The sequence below is a fragment of the Papio anubis genome, chromosome 6 (genome assembly GCF_008728515.1).
Source record: "Papio anubis isolate 15944 chromosome 6, Panubis1.0, whole genome shotgun sequence".
Lineage (NCBI taxonomy): Eukaryota > Metazoa > Chordata > Mammalia > Primates > Cercopithecidae > Papio > Papio anubis.
In genome coordinates this window covers 157,857,809-157,883,689 of record NC_044981.1, presented here as the reverse complement: position 1 = coordinate 157,883,689, position 25,881 = coordinate 157,857,809, and the positions used below count along the sequence as shown (strand labels likewise).

The following is a 25,881-nucleotide window of genomic DNA, read 5'->3' as shown; positions in this document are numbered from 1 at the left end:
AAGGACTGTGTCCCCCAGGAGCAGCATTTCTGAGAGGTGTGCAGATTTGAAAAGCTAACAGCTGGATCCTGGTCTCCATAAATCCTTCATTAAAAATGGGGCTGGCAGGGTGGACAAAATATTGTCATTCCACAGAAAAGTATGTTGACCATGTGTGAGGAAAACAGTTCACCTGCTCTGCACTTGTTCCTTGCAAGCACAGAGGCATAGCCCGTTTAAACTCAGCACCCCTGCAAGCACAGAGGTATAGCACATTTAACTCATCACGTCTGCAAAGCACAGAGAGGTGTAGCACATTTAACTCATCACCCCTGCAAAGCAGAGGTGTAGCACATTTAACTCAGCACCCCTGCAAAGCACAGAGAGGTGTAGCACATTTAACTCAGCACCCCTGCAAAGCACAGAGAGGTGTAGCACATTTAACTCAGCACCCCTGCAAAGCACAGCAGTGTAGCACATTTAACGCATCACGTCTGCAAAGCACAGAGGGGTAGCACGTTTAACTCATCACCCCTGCAAAGCACAGAGGCGTAGCTCATTTAAACTCAGCACCCCTGTAAGCACAGAGGTGTAGCACGTTTAGGCCGAGCACTGTTGTTCTCCAGGGTTGCATTTACCTTCTTTCAGCAAGAACCAGGTGTTCCCACCCTTGTCTGAGGAATCCAAGACAAGCAGAGGGGGCTTGAAGTCAAGCAGATCTAGTCTTTAACATACGTTTCAGCCTAGCTGTGATGGGTAATTTTCTGTGTCAATGTAGCTGGGCCGCATAGCCCAGTCGTTGGATCCAGCACTAGTTGAGGTGTTGCTGTGAAGGTATTTTTGTAGGCGTAGTTAACATCTATACTCTGTTAACTTTGAGGTCAAGGACCGGCAGTTTAACAAATTCCTAGGTGGTGCTGATGTGGCTAGCCTGCAGAGCTTTGGAGAACCACTGCTCGCGGAAGGTCTACATACACTGTGGTCAACAAAGACAGAGAGATCCTTTTTTTTTCTTTTTTTTTCTTTTTTTTTTTTGAGACAGCATCTCACTCTGTTGCCCAGGCTGGAGTGCAGCGGCAAGATCATAGGTCACTGAAGCCTGGAAATCCTGGGCTCCCAAGTAGCTGGGACTACAGGCATATGCTTCTGTTCTCTGCTAATCTTTAAAAAATATTTTTTGTAGCAATGGGGTCTCGCTTTGTTGACCAGGCTGGTCTCGAATTCTTAGCTTCAAGTAATCCTCCCACCTTGGACTCCCAAAGTGTGTGGCTGCCGGTGTGAGCCACTGCACTCTGTAGCATAGAATTTTTCTCTTCTCTGGGAAACCGAGGTCTCTGCTCGTCAGGCCTTCCATGGACTGGGTGAGGCCCACCCACATGATAGAGGGTCATCTCTATAGCTCCACAAGGCAGGGATTGTTGGCCTGCTATTTGTTTGTCGTCTCTCTTGTTTACTGGGATGTATCCCCAGGGTCCAGGACAGTGCCTGGCACATCTTAGACACCCAACAAATGTTTCTTGAATGAAAATATTTCTGCATTCACTCTAGCAAAAATAATAGTCTACTTTGTGCCAGAATAACTATACTTTGCACAAAAGACAGGCTCTGTTGTCGGCTTTGATTCCCCCTTGCATCCTATTAGTGATGATTCCACATTCAGAATCCCATCTATGTGGATAATTTTGGTCACTGCTGACCTAAGCCAACCATGAACTAGAGAATGTCATTATCAAAAATACAAATTAGCATATTTTCTAGCTCAAGTGTATATTTTTCTCGTATGTCAACATGTAACAATCGTTGAACACAAAGCACTTTTAAAATAAGCAGTAAATGGTACCTATTAATAATTCTGCTACTTACCATTTATGCTGTTCCATTTCCCCCATTCATCCCAAAATAGGTTGATAGATATTACTTACTTCACTTCCCCTTTAGGAAGCAGTTAAGGCCCCACAGGGCAAGACTCTGTAAGATCTCGTCTGTGGCGCTTGGCACACATTCTACTCCTAGCAGAAATCACCACTGTTAGAATCATCATCAAAAATGCCCTTCTGGGCCAGGCACGGTGGCTCACGCCTGTAATCCCAGCACTTTGGGAGGCCGAGGCAGGCAGATCACCTAAGGTCAGGAATTCGAGATCAGCCTGGCCAATGTGATGAAATCCCATCTCTACTAAAAATACAAAAATTAGCCACGTGGGGTGGTGCATGCCTGTAATCCCAACTACTCAGGAGGCTGAGGCATGAGAATCGCTTGAACCGATATTGTGTCACTGCACTCCAGCCTAGGTGACAGAGTAAGACCCCATCTCAAAAATAAATAAATAAATAAAAACAAATGCCCTTCTGAATTGCATTCTAAAGCATGGCTTGGGGAGTTTAGAGCTTAGTGGAGTAGCCTTGCATTGCTTAGAGTGTAGCCTTGTATTTCCCAGAACCCTTGGCTAGACACCCCATTAAATCCCAACACTCTGATGATTTCTTTAAAAAAAAAAAAATAGGCGGGCACAGTGGCTCACACCTGTAATCCAAGCACTTTGGGAGGCGGAGGCAGGTAGATCACCTGAGGTCAGGAGTTCAAAACTAGCCTGGCCAACATGGTGAAACCCCGTCTCTTCCCTCAGCCTCCCAAGTAACCGGGTGTGGTAGCAGGCACCGTAATCCCAGCTACTTGAGAGGCCGAGGCAGGAGAATCATTTGAACCTGGGAGGCGGGGGTTGCAGTGAGCAGAGATTGTGCCATTGCACTCCAGCCTGGGCAACAGGAGCGAAACAACGTCTCAAAAAAAATTAACAACATATATTTAAATATATACATATGTACATATTCTCCAAAAAGAGATAGTCATAAGACAATGTGAGAACACAAAACATGTTTTGGTGACACCCATTGCAAAGCAGTAACGTTAATTAGCTCAAGGCCCCTGGAAAATGATGCCATTTTCTTACTCACCAGCAGGAGGCGGGCTGCTCACACGCAGCAGTGCTCAACCGGCCCACCTGCTTGACTGTGAGCCAGGAAGGCTGCTGTCTGCAGAGGTGGAAGGTTTCAGTGTCTGTGAGAAGACAGGCGAGCATTGATGAGAAGGCTGACGTTTAAAAGCTGCCATTCACCTGAAAGCATTGATAGCTGAATTAAGCCAACTCTGTTTTCGTGATTAATGGCGATCTGCTCTTTTTTGGAAAATAGGCTTAAATTGATTTTTAGGATTAGAATATACTTGTCTAATTATTGGCTACACAGGTGTCACAGTTTTTCTTAAAGCAGGAAAGATAACACGTATGCAGTTCCTCAAGTTATTCTAGCTTCAATATATATCAGTGTGTCTCCTGGACACTAATTCGGCTTTATTTTTGAGACGGAGTCTTGCTCTGTCGCCCAGGCTGGAGTGCAGTGGCGAGATCTCAGCTCACTGCAAGCTCCGCCTCCTGGTTCATGTCATTCTCCCATCTCAACCTCCCCAGTAGCTGGGACAACAGGCGCCTGCCACCACGCCTGGCTAACTTTGTGTGTGTGTGTGTGTGATTTTAGTAGAGATGGGGTTTCACTGTGTTAGCCAGGATGATCATGATCTCCTGACCTCGTGACCCACCCACCTCAGCCTCCCAGAGTGCTGGGATTATAGGCTTGAGCCACCGTGCCCAGCCTAATTCGGCTTTTAAAACCTATATAAGTACATTTTGATTTACCTGTGGAGTTTTTGTGTGTGTGTGTTTATAGAGACAAGGTCTCATTATATTGCCCAGTCTGGCCTTGAACTCCTAGACTCAAGTGATCCTCCTGCCTTGGCCTCCCATACTTGTTTTTAAAGGAGATTTAAGGCCAGTCCAGGCCTTCAGTGGTCTTTTCCATGTGTACAAACTCTCATAGTCTCATATTCCCATCTCTTTAGAGTTGATTGTGATGATTACAATAACAAAATAATAATGATGGTGATCATAGAAAACACACGGTTACCATTCAGGGTGCACCTGGCTCTGTGTTAAGCTGCTTGTGTGTTGGTCTTACTCATGATGACCCTTGTGAGGTTATTTCTCTTGAGCCACAGATGGATGATCAGGCCAGTACCTTACCTTTCTGAGGGAATTTTGATTCTCGCTCTCTCTATATATATGAAATATATTTCCTATAATCATATGAATATATTTCCTATAATCACATATAAGTTTCCTATAATCACAAATAAGTTTCTCTTAAAGCAGAAAAGATAACACATACGCAGTTTCTCAAGTTATTCTAGCTTCAATACATATCAATGTGTCTCCTGGGCACTAATTGGGCTTTATTTTTGAGACGGAGTCTTGCTCTGTCGCCCAGGCTGGAGTGCAGTGGCGAGATCTCAGCTCACTGCAAGCTCCGCCTCCTGGGTTCATGTCATTCTCCCATCTCAGCCTCCCGAGTAGCTGGGACTATATATCTATATATAAGTATATTACAGATATTTCATATATATATGAAATTGCTATTTTCAGCCATGAAGTATGTTAGGAGAGAGACTTGTCCTGTTCCACCCCCACCTCCACCACGCGTGCACACACACACGCATGCATGCAATTCCTCCCGCCATGGGTGAGCAGTAGACAGGCACAGAGTTCCATGCAATTACCTAACTGTTACACTGCCCTGTGAGAGCCACACTTTATTGCACAATTGGGCGGTGATGCTGAATTACAAAACCTTCCCGTCCTGGCAGCACAGTGAGCAGGCATTGCTTTAGAGCTTGATGACTAAGGCGGGAACAGAGGGTAAGTTACCCAGCTCACCAGGTTCCTCTGCAGGCCCTAAGGGAGAATCGCCCTCTAGAGGATGAATGGTTCCCAAATCTCCCGCCCCTCGCCACCCCTTGGGGCATTTTAAGGATTCTAATTTCTGTACCCCACCACAGACCTACTGAATCCAAATCTCCAGGGTCTGAACACAAGCCTCGGCATCATTTTTAGAATCCCGTTGGTGATCCTGACTGAACCCGTGGGCACCCGGCCACTGCTTGAGATGACTCCAGAAGGATTTAAACATCAACATTAAGACACTCATGAAGGAAGCAAAGCAAAGATGTGCTCATCCTGGTAGAAATCCCGTCTCGGCAGTGGCAGTCAAAGGTCTAAACCAGTAGTCTGGGCACCACCCCCTCCCAAGGTGTCCTAGAGTTGCTTCTCCCGCTCCCCAGGGTCCGTGGGGTCGGCAGCAGTCACTGGGTCTGGGACTCCCCTCCTTCCCCGTGGATCCACTGGGTGAGGATAGGAAGCACAGGAATAGCCGGGTGCAGTGGCTCAAGCCTGTAATCCCAGCACTTTGGGAGGCCGAGACGGGCGGATCACGAGGTCAGGAGATCGAGACCATCCTGGCTAACCCGGTGAAACCCCGTCTCTACTAAAAAATACGAAAAACTAGCTGGGCGAGGTGGCGGGCGCCTGTAGTCCCAGCTACTCGGGAGGCTGAGGCAGGAGAATGGCGTAAACCCGGGAGGCGGAGCTTGCAGTGAGCTGAGATCGCGCCACTGCACTCCAGCCTGGGCGACAGAGCAAGACTCCGTCTCAAAAATAAAAAAATAAAAAAAAGGAAGCACAGGAATAGCTGTGACGCTGAGAAGGGCAGGAACTCCAAGGGCCTTCTTGGTGACCTGTCCCACATGTTAGGTGCAGTGGAACAGTTGGAGACGATGACAAAGGGTATGAGCTTTGGCAGCCGGGGCCTCCTGGTGTCCTTCTTGAAAGCACTTTCAGTAGGTTGGGGAAGGCAGAACCGGTGGGGCAGCAGTGATGGCCCAGGACAGAAGGGCAGTGGGCAGCTGGGAATGGAGGTGCAGCACTGGTGCCAGGGGAAGCAGGCAAGTGGAGGGCAGGAAGGCTGCTGCAGTGAGGGGAGCGGGGCTGGGCAGTTTCTCCCACTGCCTTTACCACAAGCTGGGTGGTGGTGGTGGCGGTTGTTTTTGTTGTTGTTTTGAGACAGAGTCTTGCTCTGTCACCCAGTCTGGAGTGCAGTGGCGTGAGCTCAGCTCACTGCAGCCTCCACCTTCTGGATTCAAGTGATTCTCATGCCTCAGCCTCCTGAGTAGCTGGGACTATAGGTATGTGCCACCAGGCCCAGCATATATATATATATATATATAGAGAGAGAGAGAGAGAGAGAGAGAGAGACACATATGTATATATATAAAACTTAAGACTGAGGTTGCCATATATATGTGTGTGTGTATATATATGTGTGTGTGTATATATATATACACACGTATATAAATATGTGTGTGTGTGTGTGTGTGTGTGTGTGTATATATATATGACCCAGGCTGGTCTTGAACTCCTGACTGCCCGCACTGGCCTCCCAGAGTGCTGGGATTACAGGTGTGAGCCACCGTGCCTGGCCACAAGCGGTTTGAAAACTGCTCTCTCAGAAGTCCCCAGGGACCTCCAGATCTCCATGACAGCATCTTAGCCTTAGTCCCTTAGCCCTCTTTGTAGCGTGTGACTTGATAATGACAGGAAGAAATCGAGGCTGCAGGGGCCTGGAGTATGAACCCAGGCAGTTCGGGGCTCCGATTCTGAACCGGCTGCTCGCAGGCCAGGCAGCCTCGGTCTTAAGTTACTTAGTTCCCGAGACTCTGATTTCTGCAGCGGAAATAGTTAATGACGAGCTCCGTCCTTCAGGGATGCTGCAGTTACTACATTCCATGATGTGGGCAGAGACCCTGCCACACAGTGCCCTTCCTTATGTAACAGCAGTGTCCTTAGTTTTCTTCCTCAAAGCTTTCCCCTCCTGGGCACCGGGATCCCGGACCCGCTGGCCACCCCTCCCTCTAACACCCTGCAGCTGTCACAGCGCCATGCCTACACAGTTCTGTGTTAGCCTGTGCCGAGGTCTGAGTCATCAAATTAATGGGAAAATCAGCCCAAGTAGTGTTGGAGGAACAGAATGCCATGTCGTTCATTGGGAAAGGAATGCTGAAATTTGACTTCTAAGTTAGATAACAACTGCTTCTTGCCCTATGGAGGAATAAAACCATAACCTTTGAGCACATATTGTCTACCAGGAAAAAAAAAAAAAAAAAGACACACCTCATCAGTTTTCTACACCTTAACCCCTAACTCTGCAATCAAGGCCATGATCTACCTGGGCCCCTGTCAGTCCCAGGAGGTCAGAATGAACCCCACCCCGACTGTGAAAGAAAGTTACCCACTTTCAAAAAAGTTAGCCAGCTGTCCTGCTGGCTAAAAAACACTCCCGTAGCTTGGTACTGTTAAAACCTCAGACAGGTTAAATTTAGCAGAGTTTAATTGAGCAAGAAAAAAACAAAAAAGCGATTCGTAAATTGGATAGCCTCCACAATTACAGCAGATTCAGAGACTCCAAGGGTGTCTCGTGGTCAGAACAAATTTATAGACGAAAAGTGAAGTGACGTACAGAAATCGGAAGTGAGGTACAGAAATAGCCGGGTTGGTTACAGGTTGGCGTTGGCCTTATGTGAACACAGTTTGAACACTCAGCAGTGTATGAGTGGCTGAAGCATGGCTGCTGGGATTGGCCAAGACCCAGCTATTGTTACAGATGCATACTCTGAAGTTAGGCTGTCAATCCTGTCTACCTATTAAGTTAGACACACTCCTAAGTTGGGTTTTCAGTCTTGCTAAGTTCGACCACAAGGACTCAAATACAGAAGTATAGAGTCCTTCTTAGGTCATACTTAGTTTGCTTTCACAGTACTAAAAACCATTTTGCGCTATCAGCATTTTGGTTTTTCCCTAGGGTTTGGGGTATTTTCTCTTCCCCGGGCTTTCTCCTCTGTCTCTGACCTTCAGTGTGGGCATCTCCATGTGGGGATCCTTGACTCCTTGGCTCACATAAGCTCCGGTGTCCTGTGGGGTGGACATGAGGGTGCCTCTCCACCCACACTGCTGCCCATGGCTTGCAGGAACCCAAGCTCAGCCCAGCAAGCCTCAACCTCAGGCTCTAGATCTGGGGAGGTCTCTCTTCCTGGCTGCAAACTGCTGGCTTCTCACAGGGTCTCCTCATAGTGGAAGAGGCAAGAGAGCTCTCTGGGGTCCCTTTAATAAGGGCATGAATCCCTTCATAAGGGCTCCATCCTCATGACCTAATCACCTCCCAAAGGCCCCACCTCCCAATAGCATCACCTTGGTGGGTAGGATTTCAACATGTTGATCCGGGGAAGAAGTAACGTTGGCCCCAGTGCAGAGTCTGTGAAGGAAATGATAATGGTACATATCCTTGCAGGTGAAAACAGAAAGTGCTGCTCTCAGTTTTCTCTCTTCCAGTCTAGGGATCAAACCCTCCTAGCTACCCCCCTCTCCGCTGGGTGAACTGGCCCATCCAGTAGCCCAGTGCACACTAGTGTGGAAATGTTTACATGGGGAGTCTTTTGTAATCACTCCTAGGTATTAAGCTTGCAGTGCCCTGATTTGAAGGACGTTTGCTGCTGGAGGTGTTAAATCCAGAGCCCTTTTGGGAAATCCTAGTTGCTTTCTGATGGGCCTACAAGTTACACTCTGTTTTGTGTGCTCTGGGGATCAGAAGTCAGAGAAAATTGGTATTTTGGGAAGCAATTATTTCTCTTCCTTTGCCATCATTTTAATCTTTCTTCCTGGAAAGAATTAAGCATATTAATATAAATTTGCAAGTTTCCAGTTCTTAATTCCCCTCCAGTAATGTGCTATTGACAGGCAGGAGGTTTCTGGAAGTTGAGCTCTGAATCTTTCTCTTGGGCTGACTATAACATCCTTTGTTAGAATAAACATTGTATTTGCCCAGTTGAAAATGCTCTTAACTTGGCAACAAAGAAAAATGTAACAAAGGCTTTAGGTGTGCACACACCTGAGCCAGAAACTTCAGCCCCTCAATGCTCCTCCTGCAGACAAGGCCTCCCAGATAAGTGCTAAGACTCTAGAGTTTAGCAAGCCCTGCCCAGTGATAATCTGTCCACATGAGTTGTGAGTGCTGGGATATTTGCAGTCATTTCTGCCATTTTATTTTATACTTTCTATTACTTTCTACATTTCTATAGTTTTACTTTTACTTCTTGCCTTTCTTTTGACTAACTCTTTTGTTTGCCTTTCCACTGTATCTTTCCTTGTTTAGAAGTAAATTTCTTTCTCTTTTATTTTATTGATTACCCTAGAATGTACACATATATTAATGTAAAAAACTCTAATGACCCTCTGCCTGAATCATGCCAGCACGTTGGAATCATCCAGTTCTCACACTTCTGTACTATTCTTGTCCAGCATCTAGTTCGACTTTGATTTTTTTTTTTTTTGAGACAAAGTCTCACTCCAGTACCCAGGCTGGAGTGTACTGGCACCATCTTGGCTCACTGCAATCTCCACCTTCCAGGTTCGAGCGATTCTCCTGCCTCAGTCTCTCAAGTAGCATATGCACCATGCCCAGCTAATTTTTGTATTTTTAGTAGAGACGGGTTTCATTATGTTGGCCAGGCTGATCTCGAACTCCTGACCTCAGGTGATCCACCCGCCTTGGTCTCTCAAAGTGCTGGGATTACAGGCGTGAGACACCACACCCAGCCTACTTGGATTTTTTCTTTTTTAAAACCAGCAAATTAAGCATCATTTACAGTTTTATACAATGAGTATTTCCTGTGACTTACCAAATATTACCCATTTTCTCTTCTCACAGTTTCTTCTTGCAACTCCTGGCTCCTTCTGGACTTTTCCTAATTCCATGTTTCTTTTTTTTTTTTTTTTTTTTTTTTTTTTTGACGGAGTCTCGTTCTGTCACCTAGGCTGGAGTGCAGTGGCACAATCTTGGCTCACTGCAACCTCCGCCTCTCAGGTTCAAGCAATTCTCCTGCCTCAGCCTCCTGAGTAGCTAGGACTACAGGCGCCCACCACCATGCCCAGCTAATTTTTGTATTTTTAGTAGAGATGGTATTTCACCATGTTGGTCAGGATGGTCTCAAACTCCTGACCTCGTGATCTGCCTGCATCAGCCTCCCAAATCCATGTTTCTTTAGTGAACTTCTGTTGATGGGAAATGCTATTTTTTATGACTGTGTTTTTGTTTATGCTCATTCTTAAAAATTAATTTTGCTTGGATAGAATTCTAAGTGGGCTGGTATTTTCTGTCAGTGCTTTGAAGATACCATCACTGTCTGCCAGCACCCATGCATTAAGAAATCAGCTGGGGAAATAATTGTAACTTCTTTGTAGATAATTTTTTTTTTTTTTTTTTTTTTTTGCCATTCTCCCCAAACACTGTTTCTCTCTCATGCTCTTTGTTATTTCCTTCTAGAACTCTAATTAGAAAAACACTGGACCTTCTCACCTTATCCCCCCATCTCTTAATCTCCTTTTCATATTTTTTACTTCTTGGCATTTTATGTAATTTCTTCAGCTCCATCTTTCAGTTCACAAATTCTCTCTTCATTTGTATCTAATTTGCTATGTAACTCATCAACTGAGTTTCTAATTTTAATTATTAGTGTTTCCTGTCCAGAAAAATGGACAAAACAAAGAAATTTGTTTCTTTTTCACATCTTCCTAGTTAATTGTGACAGTCTCTTATTCCATTATCATGACCTTTATTTATTTAAACATAACAAACATATTTAGTTTATACTCAGTTGGGTTTTTTTGAGACAAAGTCCCACTCCATCACTGGGGCTGGAATGCAGTGACAAAATCTCAGCTCACTGCAACCTCTGCCTCTCAGGTTCTTCTCTGGCCTCAGCCTCCCAAGTAGCTGGGACTACAGGTGCACGCCACCACGCTTGGCTAATTGTTGTGTTTTTAGCAGATACAAGGTTTCACCATGTTGGCCAGGCTGGTCTCGAACCCCCAGCCTCAAGTGATCCACCCGCCTCAGCCTCCCAAACTGCTGGGATTACAGGTGTGAGCCACTACACCTGGCCAGTACTCTGTCTCTGACCATTCCAATATCTACAACCTTTGCTGGTTAGATTCTGCAGTTTCTGTAATTCTGTGACTTTCACTCATGTAGCTAGTTTTCTCCTGTATTCGGTGACTTTTTAACTTTTTTATTGTGATCCCAGATTTCTTAGAATTTTATTTGTGTGATTTCTTTGAGGTTTGGCTTTTTTACATGCTGTGCACCACAAAAGATATTTTTGCTTCCGCTTGGTTCCAGGGTATACTGCCAATCTGGTAATATTTCAAATTAATTTTTGGCTTGAGGTTTTTTAAAGCTAATCAGATAGGATGAATTCTTTTCACCAACCCTCGTGTCCAAGGCCTGATGATTAGGAATGTTCAGAGAAATGTTTTCCAAACCTGCTGCATCACAGAACCCAGCCTGAGTGGTCTCAGCATGTATCTATCAATTCTCTCTTCTGGACAGGCTTTCACCCTGGCTTCCTCCACTAAGAACGTCACCCTCAGGAGTCCAGGTCCTCTGTGTGTAGTAAAACTGGATTCTACCTCCCACCCTGCTTCAGCCGGAGGCTTTGTCTCCTGCCTGTGCCCTTAGGGCCTGGGACGACCCAGATGATGGGCACCCGGGACTAAGAAGATAGCCCCACAGCAAATGCCAGGCTCCTTCCTCCCAAACCAGGAGGATTTACTGTCTTTAAGGATTTCCTTTACCTTCCCACCCTATCAGCCACATGTTTATAAAAGATTTTTTTCCATATTTGATCCAGCATTTTTAGGTGTGTGGACCTGGGAGAAATTGCCCTTCGCATGCAGAATGCCATGTTTTGCTTAAAAAAATGGCATTTTGAAATTATTTTCTAATAAGTAAAATTGTATTTTTCTCCAATTTGTATGACTTGCCAACTTGCCACCAGCAAGCAGTTGTAAACCACTGCTACAGAGCTACAGACTCCTAGACCTGAAAAAGAATAGCAAGGAACATGAGGCAGGGGTGGCACTGGGGTGCACGTCGGTGGGGGGGATGGGTGTTTGCTACGTGTCACTGACAGTTAGGACCACACGTGACTCTGGTGACTGGAAGATGCGTTGTGAAGACACATACCTAGTTACCAAGTTGTGAAATGGCCCTCACTAACCACAGCGCCCTCACTGGGCCTCTGCTGTGAGTGGATCTTAGCAAAGGAAGCACTCATTCACCTACCGTTGCCTTCTAGCAGCTGACTCCGTGTTATTCTAACAAAGTATTCACAAATCACGTGACACCCTGGCAGTTATCAAAGCATGTTTCCTTCGTGCTCATGATGGCTCATTAACAGAAATGAAATTGACTTCACCCAGTGACCAGCCCTAGGCAAAGCTTGTCTGTGGTGCCCCCACCACTGTCAGGGATGCACCCACATGCCCTTCCCATTTCACAGGGTCCTATTCTGGATGACTGAAAGTTTAGTGCCTTCCTGGGCTGTGTCATTCATTCATTCCCTTGGCTAAAATGCACTAAGCACCTGCTGTGTACCAGATGCTATGCCAGAAATGAGATGTGAGGATTTCTGAAGCGTGATCTTGGCCCTGGAAGAATTCACTTTCCACGGAAATAACAGAAACATGAGCACTAATTCCTAAAGAAACTATTAAATGTAGTATAGTTATTCTCATCATGATACTTCATCCACAAAGATTCAAAAACTTTAACATTTCAAAAAGGTTTGGAATTCGAAAGTGAAATGACAAAGTTTGGATTCATGTTTTTGGTGATGCTTCATCTTATCTGGGGATAATCCCCAAATGACTGGTCCTTAAGGTCACAGATGCCAACCACAGCCAGCCCAGGACCTCTTGCTTCCACTCCCACCAGAAAACCTCCTTATACATGATGGTGCAGGCACCACCCAGCTCTCGGTGACATGAAAAAGGTCAGCAAACATATTTAAAAGCTTGCCACACTGGAGTCCTCCATACCCCCAATGCACAAGGCATTTCATCGAAGAGATGAGGACTGTGAGAGAGCTAGGGAATGTTTCCAGAGTCGCCCCTCTGGGTGGAGCTGGGATTTGAACCAGACGGCCGGCTCCAGAGCCACAATCTTCACTCATAGCTCCCACTGCCCTCTCTGGCACATCGACTTCATTTCCTGTTCTTGCTCCTGTCCCTTCTGTGACAACATTTGGAGTTCCCCATTTGCCAGGTGCAAGGAAGGATAACAAGATGTAGAGCAAAGTTGAAAAGCAAAGAATCCGGAGTCACACAGATGCTCCCTCTTACCAGCTTTGGGCCATGTTTTCACCTGTCTAATCCTCGATGTGAAATAAAAACTAGACACTCACTTCACATCTGACGAAGTGTCTAATGAGAAGTGTATTTGAGCACTGATCGCCTTGCCCGCATATTAAGCACCTGATAGGTGTTATTTATTACAATTATGCAAAACAACAGAATAGAGGAGCTCACACTACAAAACCGAACAATCTCTTCCCCGCTCCAACGCATACGCCACATGCCAGGGACAGCATCCCCATCTGCCCAGTAGCTGTCTAGCATTTGTCAAGTGCGTTGATATTTAGGCTTCTTGCCCGAAGGCACTCCTGTCTTCAAGAATTTCCTGTACCAGCGTACAGGGAACCTAAACCCCGATCCCAGTAACAGAAAGCTGAGATTAAATGCCTTTCCTCTTTGCTTACCCAGGCCTACAGAGTTGATGAAAGAGCCGCAGAGCAGGCTCGTTGGGAAGAAGCCTCCAAAGAAACCATCAAGAAAACCACGAAGCCCTGTCCCCGCTGCCATGTACCAGTGGAAAAAAATGGTGAGTCGGTGCTGAGCAGAGAATGAGGATGTCGTGGGCTCTGTGGGGAGAATCATGCCAGTCAGGGATCCCAGGATTAAATGAGATGCTGTCTGAAGGTGCCTGGTGTGTTGGGTAACCCCTTGAGAAATGTTACCCATTATCATTATTATTATTGTTTTTGCTACACAGAAATATTTAATGAGTGAGTAGTTCCATGGCTATGTGAGGCACACAGTTAGCATTTATGTGGTTGGAAAGGGAATAAATATAGAAACTAGAACCAAGATATGGAAGGTGGTTGAGGATAAGTGGCAGTCAGGAGGCAGCTGTGGTTTCTCCATCCTCCCCGGTGAACCTTCCCCAGCACTGAGGCTGCACCATATGACCCTGTTGTCTGCCAGCCGTCAGTCTGTAGCCTTCCCCAGCTTTGCAACATTATTCAAAATTAAACTCTCGTCTATATTTGAAGATCCCTGTGGCCTGCCCCTGATGACTCAGTACCAATGGGGGACTTCCTGCTGTCTATCCTGGACATGCCACTCAGAGCAAAGCCATCACAAGCAGTGGTCAGAGAGCCCGTTCTCAATGCGATGCACTTGTATGTGTGCAAAAGCCAGAGTCAGCAGCACCGTCACAGATGAGCGATGACATGAAGCCAGCTGCAGCCTCTCCCAGCTTCTCCTCAATGAGCATCAGCGATGCCCTGGCTGGCAGGTTGCCCAGAGCTGACTTGCGGGAGGGAAGCCCGGCCATCCTAGGATGGGCACTCAAGCCTCTCTCTTTTCAGTTGTGCCCTTTGGGAAGTCTTCATTAATGCAAACAAGAGTGTGCTTGAACACATCCCAGAGCCGCAGGTGCTGGCTTAGCTCAGTCCAAATCCTTAGTGCTGGATCAGTGGCTTCCTGCAGAGAAAATAAAGAATTTACCCAGCATGTCCTTATTATTCCGTTGCATGCAGCAATGCTCCTAGAAAATGCAGGGATTGGCATGCACCTATAAAGAGCGGAAGGCATCGATGGGATAGAAGGAAAGAGCTTCTCTAGTTTCCACCGCCACTCACTGGTTAGCAGGTTGAACTGGGAAATGGGAGGGAAAGAACACGGAAGGGCCCTTCCCAGGAGAAGATGTATGATGGTTTGGGATCACAGGCCTGGTATTTCACTGACAAGGGTGTAAAGCACAGAGATTAGACAGTCTTGATCTGTCGCCCAGGCTGGGGTGCAATGGTGCGATCTCGGCTCATTGCAACCTCCACCTCCCGAGTTCAAGAGATTCTCCTGCCTCAGCTTCCCAAGTAGCTGGGACTACAGGTATACGCCAACACGCCCAGCTAATTTTTGGATTTTTTAGTAGAGATGGGGTTTCACTGTATGTCGGCCAGGTTGGTCTTGAACTCCTGATCTCAGGTAATCTACCCGCCTTGGCCTCCCAAAGTGTGAGCCACCATGCCCGGCCTTAATTTTTTTTTGTTTTGTTTTTTAATAGTAATTCTCAAGGTTGGTGAGGACATCATAAATTAGCGTAACTTTTCTGGAAACCACTTTTGCAATACATATATAAAGACTTTATATTATTTGACCCAATAATTCTACCTCTGAAAATCTATCCTAAAGAAATAACCTGAAATATATAATATACAAACACCCCCCCACCCCCACACACATTTTAGGAAAAAAGGTGCCAACTGCAGCATTATTTATAGTACAGTAAACTCAAAATCATCTAAGTGTCTAATGGCCTCAGTATGAGAAAGATTGGTTTATTTTGTGATAAATCGTGGTAAAGCATCACACAGCCCCACACTGCAGTGTTGCAGGAGTTAGGACTCTGCCATGGACTGTGGCTGTGTGAGCACCAGTTTCCTCACTCATAAGATGGATTTCAATGGGACTTCCTCACAGGATGGGCAGGAGGAGTAACGGAGACAGTGTATCAAATGCACTGCATGAGACGTGTGCTGGTTCGTGTGGATGAAGAAGTTATGAAGGCATGGCGGAAAGGTTTACATCCATCCTAAGTGAGAAATCAGAATTTCAAAGCAAGTGGTACATGATGTCAGTTTGGAAATAAGTGTACGTATGGGAGGAAATAGAATCAGAAGAAAAAGACTGGAAGCAAGATGTTACCATGTCATAGTGAGTAGCTCTAGGCATGATAGGGTCAAAGAGGACTTTATTTCTTTGTGTGCTTTTCTGTAATAAACATGTGTGTTGTATAACCTCAGAGAAACAATTGGTAAAAATCAGCCAGGTCTCTGTCTTCAGTGGGGCTCCTTAAACACCTACCCATGCTCCCTCTTCTGGCAGGTGTCACAGGCACGGCAGGTGAAGAATTTACCCAGCGGGTCTGGGGTCCATGCCTTAGTGGCCTCCTCGTTAGCCCAGGCTCTGGTGGTGGCAGTTTGCAAGATAAGATGTGGTCAGTGAGGCTGGGCGTGGTGGCTCACACCGGTAATCCCAGCACTTTGGGAGGCCAAGGCGGTTGGATCACCTGAGGTCAGGAGTTCCAGACCAACCTGGCCAACATGGGGAAACCCTGTCTCCACTAAAAATAGAGAAGTTAGCTGGGCATGGTGGTGCATGCCTGTAGTCCCAACTACTTGGGAACCTGAGGCACGAGAATTACTTGAACCTGGGAGGCAGAATTTGCAGTGAGCTGAGATCACGCCATTGCACTCCAGCCTGAGCGACAGAGTGAGACTCTGTCTCAAAAAAAAAAAAAAAAAAAAAAGGAAGTGGTCAGAGAGCCTGGACCTGTTGCTTTTTGTTTCTCTTCTCTGTGGTTGTTTGGTTCAGCACTTACTATCAGCTTGTGGGGACACCTGAGACACTTCGCCTTTGTGACACATAACACACAGCCCAGTCTTGTGGCCTTAAATACTATCCCTGTACTGATGGCTCCCAAATCTACACCCCACCCTCATCTCATCCCCGGGTCCGACTCAAATAGCCAGCTGCTTCCTTAGTGTCTCCACTGATTGTTCAATGGACAGCTCAAATTTTACAAAGCAGAGCGCTAGCTGCTCCTAGAAAACCTTTTCCTCTAGAGCACACCCCACCTCAGTCAACAGCACCGCCCAGTTCCTCAAGCCACTAAGCTAAAGCTCATCCTTCATTCTACCCATTTCCTTACGCCCCGGTCACCACGGCCTTCCCCGTGCTCTGATCCAGCATCTGCCCAGCTCTGACTCCACATCCCCAGCCAGTGCCCTGCTTGCCCACCTCCTCTTCCAAGTACAGCCTCCCAAAGGGGCTCTTGCCTCCACTCTCGCATATTTACGATCCATCCTCTACATAGACGCGTAGACTTCTCAAAGGCCAGGTGAGTCCTGCCCTTCTCCCTGGGGGTCCCCACTGACATTGCAACCACACGGGTCCCACTCCCACTCCCTCAGTCCTCCCCAGGATGCTTCTGTGTTGTCATTGCCCATGGCTGGCTCCTTCCTGTCTTTCAGATCTCAGCCCAGCTGACCTCTTTTCAGTGAGACCGCCCCTTACCACCCTGCCAAAGACCCCTGCCCTCCTGTAGGGGCCGCTGTCAGCACCATCCGACCTCTGGGGGGGAGGCACTGCCATTTCCTCTGCGGGGGGCCTGCCTGCGGATGGCCTTGAGCTCTCTGGGCAATCACCTCTGCCAAGAGAGTTAGTTCTGGCTCCCTCCCCTTCCCCAGAGAGCTCCTGTCCCATGAATGTTGCTTGGAGGTGGTCATAATACCCAACCCACTAACCAAATTCAGGACCACCTTGAGAGCTGCCCCAGCCCCAGAGCTCCTGAGCATCAGCTGAGGCCTCTCAGGCTGTGCCTGAGCTGGGCTTCTCCTCTGCCCAGCCTGCCTTCCTCCCTTTCCATCTCAGCATCTGCTTCCCCCTTTAACCAACGAGTCCCACCCACCAGTTTAATAATAATTTCATAGCACCACCTCCTTCCCAGATCATTGCTTAATTTGTTCATTTACATGTTTGCTGTCTGTCACCGTTTAGAACATAAGCCGATGAGATCAGGGACCTTGACTGTCTAGGCTCCAATCGCAGAAGAGTGCCTGGACAATAAATATTTGCCGAATTAAAACTTAGCTTGTAAGCCGGGTGCAGTGACTCAGACCTGTAATCCCAGCATTTTGGGAAGCCAAGGCTGGCAGATCACTTGAGTTCAAGAGTTCAAGACCAGCCTGGCTAACATTGTGAAACTCTGTCTCTAGTAAAAATACAAAAAAAAAAAAATAGCTGGGTGTGGTGGCAGGCACCTGTGATCCCAGCTACTTGGGAGGCTGAGACACAAGAATCGATTGAACCCAGGAGGTGGAGGTTGCAGTGAGCCAAGATTGCACCACTGCACTTCAGCCTGGGTGACAGAGTGAGACTCCATCTCAAAAAAAAATAAATAAAACACAAACAAAAACTTAGCTTGTAAACAGTTTAGAGATAGACACATAAACAGATCTTTTTAATAAAATAATATAGGGAAGAAAGCTATTAGGGCACACAGACCCGGAGGAGGAGGCTTCCCGGAAGAGATGATACCAGTGAAGAATTGAAGAATGGGCAGATATGAGCGAGGCAAGGAGGAGCAAGAGGAGGCGTCCTACGCCCCAGGATTGCATGAGCAAAGGCACCGGTGTGCATGACCCAGTGTGTGGAGGCAGCCCCTGCTGCTGGTGTTCCAGGTACCACCCACACGAGCCTCAGCTGAAGCAGTGGGTAGGATGCAGAATGTAGGTCCCCGAACCGCAGGTTTGGGGCTTGGACTTGATCCTGTGAGGCAGGGAGGTATTCTATGGTGAGAAGCAGGAAAATTATTCATCAGATCTGCCCTGGACTCAGAACACGCCGGCGCCTCCAAAGATGGAGTTGTAGGAGTCATATGGTTCGTGACTGTAAGAAAGTTTCTCCCCGTCGGGCTATTTCTTGGAAATATTGTGATGTACTATAAATGAAAGCACTAATTTTTTACCTCCAAATTTTTAACTTACAAATAGAAAAGCTGAGACTTGAAGCTTATTAGCGATGGCCTAAACTGTTTAAAAGTGCATCACTATAACTGAAACAAGACATAGACTCTATGACCAAGGATGTTACCTGGTTCTCACCAAGGTTCATGGCCTGTTACATACTCAGTTGTGTTTCAGGAATGCCCTTCCTCCCTCAGAGAAGCTGAATGATAATGCAAGGAATTTCCATTTTAAGCACAGGCTAAACCCTGGTACTTTCTCCTATAATCCCCTCCAGTCTCCAGAAATGTCTTCACTTCCATCTCAAGCAGATGAGATTCTGGCTCCATTCCCTGACTGAGCGTGTGGTGCTCCTTAAATTTGCCTTCAGGTTGTTCAGGGACTTCCACACTCTCATTAAATCTAATGGAAGAATTGCTGGCCGGAGCCACAATGTTGAGTGCCTGGCATAGGCTGAGCTTTTCATGGTTTGAGTGTCCATCTGCAGACAGAACTCACTACAAAGGAAGCCACATTCCCTTCATGTCTATATCCACAAATCTGCATGAAGTTTCAGTGGCTTGCTGTATGCATTTACTTTGAAGCTGGCAAAGCTTTTAGAATTGTGGTCCTCCATGCTCCTTCATGGCCTGGGGTCTAGCTCTATGGCCTTGTGTATATTAAGCACTCAGGAGGAAAGAAAGTTAATCACGTGAATATCCTCTCTTCCCATTTCCATTCTTACTGTACCAGGCCATTGTAATTCTAGCTTCTGTAACAAGATATTATTTACAATGCGAGTATCCCAGATTCATTAAATGCTTGGTATTAATTTTTGGCATTCCGTCTCAGTGTAGAACAAACAACATGCTTCTTCTATTCTCTCATTCAATAACAACAGTCAGCACAGAAGATTTCTGTGACGGAATGTGCGGGGGTTTTTCCCCATGCACCAAGCAAGCAATCAGTTCTGCAGTGCACCTCGGGGGAGTGTCCTGCTCTTCAACCCTGGCGCTGTCCACCAGGAAATAGTGTCTGATCCCTCAGGCTGGAGGCTCAGTCCCACAGGACTGCCAGACACCGGTTGCAAGTCTGGGCTTCCGGAACTTCTGATCGACCGACTTCAAATTGGGATTCCCATGACTCCTTCTTTGGGTTCTGCTATTTGCTACAGTGGCTCACAGAACCCAGGGAAACACATTTACCAGTTTATCATAAAGGACATTACAAAAGATACAGATAAAGAGATGCAGAGGGCGAGGTATGGGGGAAGGGTGGTGGAGCTTCCAAGCCTTCCCGGGGTGCCCTGCCCAGAAACCTCCATGTGTTCAACAAACCCTGTCCTCTGGGGCCCTCTATGGAGACTTCGTGAAATAGGCATGATGGAAGCATGGACAGACGTGTTGAAATGCGATGGGACAGAAAGGCTTTGATCTCAGGCTAATAGATGGAGTGGGGAAACCCTGCAAGGCCTGCCGGTCTAGATTCTTCTTGGCCTCTCTCTGCAGCATTCCTTCCTCCAGGGGATGGACAGGACTCTCTGAAATCGGGTCTTATAACCCACAGTCAGAACAGCAGCGGAAGGTTCCAGTCCTGCCCTGGGCTGGTAAAAGGAGGTCAAGGAAAGGTCAGAGGGAGAGATTCTCTTTTCTGAGGCCTGTTTCTGAGGCCTGAATTGTCCCAACATTATAACAAAAGACCGTAACAAGAGCTATGGGAGTTGTGAGTTAGGGACTGTGTATGAAAAACACATCTATCAGCCAGGCGTGGTGGCTCATGCCTGTAATCCCAGCACTTTGGGAGGCCAAGGTGGGCAGATCACGAGGTCAGGAGTTTGAGACCAGCCTGGTCAACATGGTGAAACCCCGTCTCTACTAAAAATATAAAAAGTAGCCAGGCGTGGTGGCAGGTGCCTGTAATTCCAACTACTCGGGAGGCTGAGGAAGGAGAATCGCTTGAACCCGGGAGGCGGAGGTGGCAGTGAGCCCAGATTGTGTCCCGTACTCCAGCCTGGGCGACAGAGCGAGACTCCGTCTCAAAAAAATATAAATAAATAAATACACACACACACTCTCTCTTCATATATATTTATGTTCATATATGCTTATTTATATTAAATATCACAATAGGAAACTTTCTTACCCTTTCATTTAGAATTGCTTTAACAGTTCATTAAGTTTTAATGTATTGCTCAATAATTTTGATTGAATATATTTTACGATACATGATATAATAATGATATATTTATGATATGATAAAATATTATATTTTAGAGAAACAAGTGGTTTTATAATGTCACACCATGTAACATATTATTTACATCATAAATATACAACCATTCAATATGTGCTAAAAATGGCACAAACCTAAGTGGAAAGTATGAAGGTAGAAGTGTTGTAAGTTTTCTCCTTTATTTTCCACACATCTGTAATTTATGATCTTTAAAGCAAGCCAGAAAGAATTAGGAAAACAGGGGATTTTACATGTAGGCAAGTTATCTTAAAATAAATGCCTATTCTTATATATTCATAAATATTTTAAGTTAGTGTAAGTGCTCGTGCCAGGTTTCTAATAATAAAAGTGAGATAGCACCAAAGCAATTACTTGGAAAATTTGGCAGGAAAAAATCAATTAACAAGATAATTGGTAAGAGTGAGTAATGGAGCACCTTCAACACGAGGGAGGATTCAAGTCAAGAAACTGCATTTGCTGGGGTTATCCAGGAAATTTGGACAGAAGCAGTTCTCTGTACATCCTCATACAATCACTTCCTCCTCCCTTCAGTTCCCCGATGGCGACTGAAGCAGGGCTGTCTGCGCTCCAGAAACTCATGGAATCTATGTGTGACAACTGAGGGAGGTGAATAATTCCAAAATAAGTCCCAAGATAAGGGACTTTTCCTCTCATGCTGAAAAGAACCCGTTCTGTGAAAGAAGGGACATTGGAATCACACAGACCTTGGTGAAATCATTGTCTTCACCATTTAAAAGTGCTTCACCTTGGGGAAATTCTATAGCAGAATGATGCTCTGATCTCAAAGTGCTTTGGTAAGCGAACGAGATAAGATACGTAGAATACCTAGCATTGTTGGTAACTTCCTTTCTGTCCCTCTCATCTTAATTAAAATTTTGGATAGCATTAAGGAACATATTCGCTATTAAAAATAATATGCTGGCTGGGTGCAGTGGCTCACGCCTGTAATCCCAGCACTTTGGGAGGCAGAGGCGGGAGGATCACCTGAGGTCAGGAGTTCGAGACCAGCCTGGCCAACATGGCGAAACCCTGTTTCTACTAAAAATACAAAAATTAGCTGGGCGTGGTGGTGGGCACCTGTAATCCTAGCTACTCGGGAGGCTGAGGCCAGAGAATCACTTGAACCTGGGAGGTGGAGGTTGCAGTGAGCCGAGATCACGCTACTGCACTCCAGTCTGGAGGACAAGACTGCAAAACTCTGTCTCAAAAAAAAAAAAAAAAGAAAGAAAGAATAATAATTATAATATGCTATCCCAGTTCCTGTTTTATGAATTTGGCCAAACCAAGTAAGTAGCACTATAGAAAGAGCAAAACTAAATCAAAATACATTTAAATTATTATACATTATATTGTTATATCAAATTTTATTAATTAATATATTTAAATATAAATATATTATTTTTAATATATTCACATATAAATATATTGATATTTTAAATATCAATATATTAATATTTAAATATATTTAAATATAACTATATTAATGTTTAAATATAATTAAATATAAATATATTGGTGTTTAAAATATATTAATATTTAAATATATTTAAATGAGGAATTGACCCCTATCTGTGAAACTTGAAGCGTTCGTCTCCAAATCACCTTTCAGGAGAATAAAGTCAGATTTACAAATAAAATGTGTTACCGACAAAAGTGACATGCTTCAATTTCATTCATTTCTTAATGAATATCATCACTTTAGAGCTGCTCTATTGTGCTTTCTAATTTTTTTCCCTCAGTTCAGTTTCTCTCTGCCCTTGTATTGCTTGTTATTATTCACTTAGAAAGTGATGTCTAGGCTAGCGTGTTGGTTTGGGAATGCGCGTTTTCCAGGTATTTGCTGCGAACCCACCACACCTTTGTTTTCTCCCCACAACAGGAGGCTGCATGCACATGAAGTGTCCGCAGCCCCAGTGCAGGCTCGAGTGGTGCTGGAACTGTGGCTGCGAGTGGAACCGCGTCTGCATGGGGGACCACTGGTTCGACGTGTAGCCAGGGCAGCCAGGCGCCCCATCGCCCCATCCTGGGGGAGCATACACAGTGTCCTACCTTCATTTGCTAATTCTCTTTTCAAACACACACACACACACACACACACACACACACTTCAAGTTTTTTTCAAAGTCCAACTACAGCCAAATTACAGCAGAACCTCCTAGATCCCTTTCACTATGTCCATGAAACACAGCAGAGCAAAATTACAGAAGAAGCTCCTGAATCCCTTTCAGTTTGTCCACACAAAACAGCAGAGCCGTCTGTGACACCAGCAAGAGGTGCTCTCAGCCTCAGGATGACACAAATCCCGGAGCACAGATTCAAGTGCAATCCATGTATCTCGTATGGGTCATTCTCACCTGAATTCAAGTCAGGCAGAATGAGTAGCTGGAGAGAGAGTTCTCGCGTTTAATATCCTGCGTTTTACCTTCAGTAAACACCATGAAGATGGCATTGACAAGGTGTTTCTCTGTAAAATGAACTGCAGTGGGTTCTCAACTAGATTCATGGCTTTAACAGTAATGTTCTTATTTAAATTTTCAGAAAGCATCTATTCCCAAAGAACCACAGGCAATAGCCAAAAAAATGTGTTTATCCTTAAGAATTCTATCTCTATAAATTGCATTAATGAAATGCCAACTATGCATAAATCAACTTGTCAACTAAGTGAGAAATTATGAAAGTTAATTTGAATGTTGAATGTTTGAATTACAGGGAAGAAATCAAGTTAATGTACTTTCCTTCAATTTCATGATTTGCAACTTCAGAAAGAAATCGTTTTTCTGAAAGTATTACCAAAAAATCTATAGTTTGATTTTGAGTATTCATTTTGCAGCTTGGAGATTTTGCTAATACATTTGACTCCTCTGTAAATTTAATGGATAATGTGCCTATAAAGGAGACATGTTTAGAAATGATTTCAAAATGATATTCAATCTGAACAAAAGTGAACATTATTAAACCAGAATCTTTAAAGTGGAGCCTTTCCAGAACTACTGAAATGAAGGCGTGCCGGACTCTCTCCATTAGAAGGGTTTATGACCCTTTGGCACACCCTCTCTGTCCAATCTGCAAGTCCCAGGGAGCTCTGCACACCCAGGGGTTCCCCAGGAGAGACCTTCTCTTAGGACAGTAAACTCACTAGAATATTCCTTATGTTGACATGGACTGGATTTCAGTTCGATCAAACTTTCAGCTTTTTTTTCAGCCATTCACAGCACAATCAAAAGATTAACAACACGACATGCGGCAAACCTCATGTTCTTACGCACACTACGCAGAAGAGAAAGCACAACCACTATCTTTTGTTCTACTTGTATTGTCTGACTTCTCAGGAAGATCGTGAACATAACTGAGGGCATGAGTATCACTAGCGCATGGAGGCCCTTTTGGATTTAGAGACTCTGTAAATTCTGAAATCGGCAACAGGGCCTCTGCTTTTAGATGTAGCACCTGAAATCCTTGCTGGAGGAAAGAGAGGGGATGAACTCAAATTTTCCACATCCCGGGACACCTGTCCCTCTTTTCCTAACTGCCTGAGATAATCCATTTCTTCCAGCCACCCGGGACAGTCCTGTCCTCTCAGACGCCCTGCACTGAGGACAGACTGGGCTCTGCGGCAGCCACATCAGCATCCACAGCTTCATGTGGCTTCACTGTCTGAAGATCTGCTGACTCCAGCATGGCCCCATGGTGACAACAGACCTGCGACAGGAAGCCCAAAGCTCACATCGAAATGGTAGAGAGATCAAAGTCTCTATCGTAAGGGAAAAAAAGAGAGGTCGCAAGCATGAGCCCCGGCAGCCAGTGGCTTGTGTCCACACGGAGTCCAGACCCTGATCAGGGCCTGACTTAGTGTCGTTGGCAATCCCACTAAATTGCAGTTCCTTACACTGGCCCGATGCAACAAATCAGGTGGCTCCCTTCTGTCACAGGGACCACACAGTGTTTCCCATCATCCATAGCTTTCTTCCTGATGATGTTTGCATGATTGCGCCTTCCCAGCCTGCATGCTGCGTTGGGCTTGCAGTGCCTGAACAAGGTTTGCTCCCAAGAGCTCAGGCACCCTAGGAACCCCTGTTAGACTATTAGACTGTCCAGCTTGGTCTCCTTTCCTTTCTTGGTGGTGGTCTTTTCCCTTTCCAGAATAGAACAGTGATTCTTAAAATAAGTTTGAGCAGGCTGGGCACGGTGGCTCATGCCTGTAATCCCAGCACTTTGGGAGGCTGAGGTGGGTGGATCACGAGGTCAGGAGTTCAAGACCAGCCTGGCCAAGACAGTGAAACCCCATCTCTACTAAAAATACAAAGTTAGCTGGGCGCGGTGGCAGGCGCCTGTAATCCCAGCTTCTCGGGAGGCTGAGGCAGGAGAATCACTTGAACCCGGGGGGCAGAGGTTGCAGTGAGCCGAGATCACGCCACTGAACTCCAGCCTGGGCAACAGAGTGAGACTCTGTCTCAAAAAAAGCAAAATCAGCATCCACTACACATGAAAACGAATCACAGTATTATTTGCACAGGAAGGGTGTAACAAAATATGAATGTATCAAAAAATAGAAATAAAGTCTTTGCAGAAAAAATCTATTTTCTCTGACATGTGTTGAGATTATCTGACAACTCTAAGATTGTACTTAAATTGTCAATAAAAGCATCAAAAGAGCTTCTGAGTCCTGTCTTTGAAGATACATTTTCAATCGATGTGAAGGGTGAGGGAGGGAATCACAGGCTGTGTTACTCCATGGACCTCACTTGTGGCCTGGAGGAATTGCCTGGTGATGAAATGGCCATTCTCATATCGACTCCAAGCTCCAGATTAACCCTGGCTGTTTCTCTTTGTTAAATAAGAGCAGTTTGTTAAGGCTATCAAAATTTGAAAGGGTTCCAAAAAGCAAACCCTCATTCAAAACAATCTAAAAGTCACTTTCTTGCCTTACTAGCAAACTTTTCTAATAAGTGTTTAAAAGAGAAGTTTGCGTTGGAAAAGACTATGTATAAGGATTTTTTCTCTCATGTCATTCTAGAAAATTTCAGTGACTTTGCATTGCTGTCAATGTGGGTGTGTTGACGCTGCATTTTCAAAGAACTGCTTTAG

At 45.5% G+C, this 25,881-nt stretch overlaps 1 protein-coding gene across 4 annotated transcripts in view; it reads left to right on the top strand.

Annotated features, from left to right (window-relative positions):
• The window catches only part of PRKN (parkin RBR E3 ubiquitin protein ligase), a 1,413,696-nt gene that overhangs the window by 1,356,628 nt on the left and 31,187 nt on the right, over window positions 1-25,881 (top strand). For 3 of the 4 annotated variants that reach the window (XM_017957438.1, XM_017957437.1, XM_017957439.3), the window contains 2 exons: window positions 13,517-13,634; window positions 22,676-25,449. In XM_017957438.1, coding sequence (XP_017812927.1) covers window positions 13,517-13,634; window positions 22,676-22,788 — 231 coding nt within the window. In that variant the 3' untranslated portion in view covers window positions 22,789-25,449. Of the gene's footprint in view, window positions 1-13,516; window positions 13,635-22,675; window positions 25,450-25,881 lie in introns of those variants that run through there. The other variant, XM_021936901.1, reaches the window with a different exon arrangement.